The following is a 6,108-nucleotide window of genomic DNA, read 5'->3' as shown; positions in this document are numbered from 1 at the left end:
TTTTAATTGATATTCTTGTGCTTTTGAAAGCGATTGATGAAATTATCTCTAAAATGGGTTGTTTGAACCCAATGTTGGGTCAAAATGTACAAACACAACTGTTGGGTTAAACAGTGTCCTTTAATTTTAACTGAAAGAAATTACTTTATTTTTGTTCATACTGGAACCAAAATTGGGTTACAACAACCCAGCACTTTTTAAAGCACACACAGCTGACTGAACACATGTTTAGTCGTAGTTAAAAAGACAGAAAAGCTACAATAATAATAATAATTTTAGTAATTTTTAAGCTAATAATTCTGAGAAATGCTGTATTTCCATTCATGATTAAATTTAGCCAATACAGTCGCAACAGTGAAGCATGGTGGTGGCAGCATCATGCTGTGGGGGTGTTTTTCAGCTGCAGGGACAGGACGACTGGTTGCAATTGAGGGCAAGATGAGTATGTGGCCAAGTACAGAGATATCCTGGATGAAAACCTTCTCCAGAGTGCTCAGGGCCTCAGACTGGCCTGAAGGTTACCTTCCAACAAGACAATGACACCAAGCACACAGCTAAAATAACAGAGGAGTGGCTTCACAACAACTCCGTGACTGTTCTTGAATGGCCCAGCCAGAGCCCTGACTTAAACCCAATTGAGCATCTCTGGAAAGACCTAAAATGGCTGTGCACCAACGTTTACCATCCAACCTGACAGAACTAGAGAGGATCTGAAGGAGGAATGGCCAAATTGGAGGATCCCGAAATACTGGCTCTGAATACTTAGGACCATGTGTATTTCAGTTTTTCTTTTGTAATAAATCAGCAAAAATGTCAACAGTTTTTCTGTCAATATGGGCTGCTGTGTGTACATTAATGAGGAAAAAACGATTTTAGCAAATGGCTGCAATATAACAAAGAGTGAATTTTTAAGGGGGTCTGATTACTTTTCGTACCCTCTGTATGAGTGATAATTAATATTTAGATAATAAATGCAAACAATTCACAATCATTTAATTATTATTCAGATGTAATTAACATATAGAAAACCCATTCATTTATGATATTTTATTATGTAATGATGTAAATATAATGGTAAATTAACAAATAAAGCATTTAAATTGATGTAATTTGAATTACTTATAGTTGGTTTGTAATAAGCAAACAGGCAATTTAGTGTACATTTGACAAAAGCAATTTAATATACACAAATAGGATAGGTTACATGCAAATGAAATTCTTTAACTGGTACAGTGGTAATGTTTCAAAGAGATATGTGCAATTCCAGCATCATCATCATCATATTTATGTGTCGATGGGCCATTTTCTTATTGTATACTTTATTTTTGTTTTTAGACTTATATATAGTATATATATATATATATATTAATATCATATATATATATATTATATATATATATATATATATATATATATATATATATATATATATATATATATATATATATATAATATATATATATTATATTTATTTATTATTCACCATTAATTGCATCCAAAATAATAAGGTTTTTTGACATACTATATGTTTATTTGTTGTGGAAATCTGCTAAAACGACTTCAGTCAGACCAGGGTTATAGCAAAGCAAAAAAGTAGTAGTTTATTCAATTATTCAATATTTTTCAAATATATTATTGAATGTTTTCAGTGCAAAAACATGTCAGAAATTTACATTGAGTAATAAGATGAAAAATTATAGTAAAAAATAATAATAAATAAAAATTAATTGTAAACAAATATAAACAATCAAATAAAACATATATATATAAATAAGGACATAAAATACAAAATTATTTTACAAAAAGGCAGATAACAATTTTTTTGTCCAGGCTGAGTCTAAAAAAATGCAGGATGACACCTGTTACACACACACACACACACACACACACACGGTGGATGGTGTCTCAGTTTTTTCACGTGTCAGTTTTATAATCCCCGGTGCACGTGCGCTCACATTTGTGCCAAAGGAAGATAGATTTCTGTGGGAAAGAACAGATTCTTGTTGTGGTTTCTAACTCCTGAATCTAGCAGTGCTACAATGTGTGTGACTTTGGCCTTGGAACAGTTCAAAAGAGCTTCTTTTTGCCTGCCCTTTTACAAAACATGTTGTTCATTAAAATTTCCTATCACAGTATTACATATATATATATATATATATATATATATATATATATATATATATATACAACAGTTCTGTCTGGTTCTCGAATCTGATTGGCTAATAGCCATGCGATATTCTCCTAATAACAGCCACTCGTACAGCCTCTTCACCCTTGTGTATTACTTCCGCCCAACGTAGAGTGACAATCAGTAAACTCACTACAGTTTGACAAATATTGCAGCTGCTGGACATCATAATGTACTTTTGAGGCTTTTTAGACGAGAATGTAGTTGTTTAGATTGCAACTAGGCAGTTTATTTATAGGATAGTGCTTATTTAAATATTTATCATTTCAGACATTCAGCTCCGTCCGTGTCCATCAGCTTGTCATTGAACAGAGCAAAGATGGTTGACGTTCCACCACAAGATGGCCACAGAGAACCGCATAATAAAACCTTAGAGGAGAAAAAACTCAATGTAATGTCAAACTACAGCTGATCAAATCATTATAAAACAGGTAAGTGACATTCTAAGTCGATCTCTCTCTCTTTGTATTTTGTAGTGCTTATTTATACCGCAGTAGTGTATAAATCATCAACTAGTGTTTGCTTTGCTTTTGACTTTTCAGGGTTAATTATTGTGATCTCCCGATTGCCAACAGAAAAATACTGGGAAATCTCTGTAGACTGATGGCATTTTCATGTCGTTCAGCCTTATAATCCTCAAAATGTGGAGCAAAATCAGCTGTTCTGTCATCACTTTTAGACATTACGCTAGAGAATCATTCAAATACTAGCTCTAGACACTAAGCACTCCACCCACCAGTTCCACATACAGTACAGCCACACCACACTGATACGAGTGTGATATATATATTTATTTATTATGTATATATGATGCACACACATACATAGAAAAAAAAATACTACAAAAGAGCTTTTTTTCTCTCTGCATTTTACAAAACGTGTTGCTCATTAAAATTTCCCTTCACAGAGTACTATATATATATATATATTATGTATATATGATACACGCTCCGGTTCGGAGCTCCGGTTTTCCCCCACAGTCCAAACACATGCGCTATAGGGGATTTGGGTAAGCTAAATGGTCCGTGGTGTATGTTGTGTGAATGAGAGTGTATGGGTGTTTCCCAGTGATGGGTGCAGCTGGAAGGGCATCTGCTACTTAAAAAATAGGCTGGAATAGTTGCGGTTCATTCCGCTGTGGCGACCCCTGATGAATAAAGAGACTAAGATGAAAAGAAAATGAATGAATGAATGAAAATTGTTACATAGATAATTAAATTTATATTCGTATTTATATATATATCATTTATATTTGAGTTTGTATTTGAATATGAATAAACATTTTCTCAAACATATGCACGCTTGTGTGTATTTATATATACATGATAGTAATCATGATTAATCGCATCCAAAATAAAAGTTTGTTTTGACATAATTTAAGTGTGTCGTTGTGCGTATTCAACGACACACTTAAATTATGTCAAAACAAACTTTTATTTTGGATGCGATTAATCGTGATTACTTTTTGCCCAGCACTAAATGTACACACACACACACACACACACACACACACACACACACACACACACACACACTTAGCCTAAACACTTACGTTGAATTGTACTTACTAAATATATTACAGCAATATGTGTTCATTCATGCACATTCATTTTGGCTTAGTCCGTTTATTAATCCGTGGTCGCCACAGCGGAATGAACCGCCAACTTATCCAGCATATGTTTTACACAGCAGATGCCCTTCCAGCCGCAGCCCATCTCTGGGAAACATCGATACACGCTCACACACTACAGACAATTTAGCCTACCCATATCACCTATACCGCATGTCTTTGGACTGCGGGGGAAACCCGGAGCACCCGCAGGAAAACCCAGCAAACGCAGGGAGAACATGCAAACTCCAGCTGACCAGTGACCTTCTTGCTGTGAGGCGACAGCACTACCTACTGCGCCACTGCGTTGCCTCATGCAACTCCAAAACAACATAAAAGTATACGATTAAAGAAGACCAATGGTAAACAGAAGATTGAACGAGAGATGATGTTATTTACTTGTGGACAGCAGCAGCAGCTCTGGGTGGGCGTGTCGCGTCACACACACGCACACACACACACACACACACACACACACACACACACACACACACACACACACTGAAGGAGGAAGCGCTGTATGTGCATGAAGAATGAGCCTCCTGCATCTCAGCTCATCTGTGTGTTTTTACCCTCATGATGGCGAGACTGAGCGAACACGGGATCCGGCTGAGCTCTGTGCGTATAACGTCTCTCTCTAAACCCTCTAAACTCTGCATTATTATACTGTTGGACTATCATAAATGTTGATGTTTTCTGCAGATGAGCCCGTCGTACCTGGAGAGCAACTCCACCAGCCACACATGGCCCTTCAGCGCGGTTGCAGAACTTATTGGTGAGCGCAAAACACACACACACACACAACACACACACACGCACGCACGCACGCACACACTTTTATTGAACGCAGGAAAACTACTTTATTTCTCTCTCTCAGGAACTGTTACTTTCGCTTTAAACTTCCGCTCGTAGACAGTAAATGCACACACACACACACACACACACACGCACACACACACACTGTGCTGGAAGTGTGCGCACCTGTTGCAGATGATATGAGGAAATACACACGCGAAATATTTTATTAGCTGTATGTGATGCGAATAATGGCGTAACACAACGCATTTGGCGTTTTTCTGGACTCTTAAAAGTGTCTGGAAGTCAGATGAAAATGTGTACTTAAACTATCTATCCCTCATAAAAAATAGTATAGTAATTTATAATAAATACTATAGTGTTTTTGAACCATAGTAAAGTGTATTTGCAACTCTTCATTAATGAATGCTAATGTGTTTTATAGGAAAATATACTATTTTACTATACTTTTTATAGTAAAGTGTATTGTACTGTATTTACAACTCTATTAATGAATGCTACATTATTTTATAGTAAATACTATAGTGTTTAATGAACAATACCATAGTAAAGTGATTTTACTGTATTTACAACTCTATTAATGAATGCTACATTATTTATAGTAAATACTATAGTGTTTAAAATGAACAATACCATAGTAAAGTGTATTGTACTGTATTTACAACCTTTTATTAATGTATGCTAAAGTATTTTATGGTAAATACTACAGTGTTTTGAACAAATATAGTAAAGTGTATTTTACTGTATTTACAACCTTTTATTAATGTATGCTAAAGTATTTATGGTAAATACTACAGTTTTTGAACAATACTATAGTAAAGTGTATTTTACTGTATTTACAACTCTTAATGAATGCTGAAGTATTTTATTGTAAATACTATAGTGTTTTTGAACAATACCATAGTAAAGTGTATTTTACTGTATTTACAACCTTTTATTAATGTATGCTAAAGTATTTTATAGTAAATACTATAGTGTTTTTGAACAATACCATAGTAAAGTGTATTTTACTGTATTTACAACCTTTTATTAATGTATGCTAAAGTATTTTATAGTAAATACTATAGTGTTTTTGAACAATACCATAGTAAAGTGTACTGAACTGTATTTAGAACTTTTTATTGACGAATGCTGAAGTATTTTATAGTAAATAAGCTACTATACTGTTTAAAGTGAACAATACCATAGTAAAGTGTATTTTACTGTATTTACAACTCTTTATTAATGAATTTTAAATTATTTTATAGTAATACGATAGTGTTTTGAACAATACCATAGTAAAGTGTACTGAACTGTATTTAGAACTTTTTATTAAAGAATGCTGAAGTATTTTATAGTAAATACTACAGTGTTTAATTTGAATCTCACCATAGTAAACTGTATTGTGCTGTATGGTATTTACAACCTATTATTAATGAATGCTAAAGTAACCTATGCTATAGTAAATACTATAGTGTTTTGAACAATACCATAGTAAAATGTATTGTACTGTATT

At 34.0% G+C, this 6,108-nt stretch overlaps 1 protein-coding gene across 1 annotated transcript in view; it reads left to right on the top strand.

Annotated features, from left to right (window-relative positions):
- The first annotated feature begins 4,311 nt into the window (after positions 1 to 4,311).
- zgc:152774 (uncharacterized protein LOC553526 homolog) overlaps positions 4,312 to 6,108 on the top strand; it is a 6,267-nt gene continuing 4,470 nt past the window's right edge. The window contains exons 1-2 of the mRNA XM_056472896.1: positions 4,312 to 4,415; positions 4,500 to 4,572. Of these exons, the coding sequence (XP_056328871.1) occupies positions 4,374 to 4,415; positions 4,500 to 4,572 (115 nt within the window). The 5' untranslated portion in view covers positions 4,312 to 4,373. The remainder of the gene's footprint in view (positions 4,416 to 4,499; positions 4,573 to 6,108) is intronic.

Source organism: Danio aesculapii, chromosome 14, assembly GCF_903798145.1.
Source record: "Danio aesculapii chromosome 14, fDanAes4.1, whole genome shotgun sequence".
NCBI classification, from domain to species: Eukaryota; Metazoa; Chordata; class Actinopteri; order Cypriniformes; family Danionidae; genus Danio; species Danio aesculapii.
The sequence above is the reverse complement of the archived record's forward strand: the minus strand, read 5'-3'. Positions and strand labels throughout refer to the sequence as shown.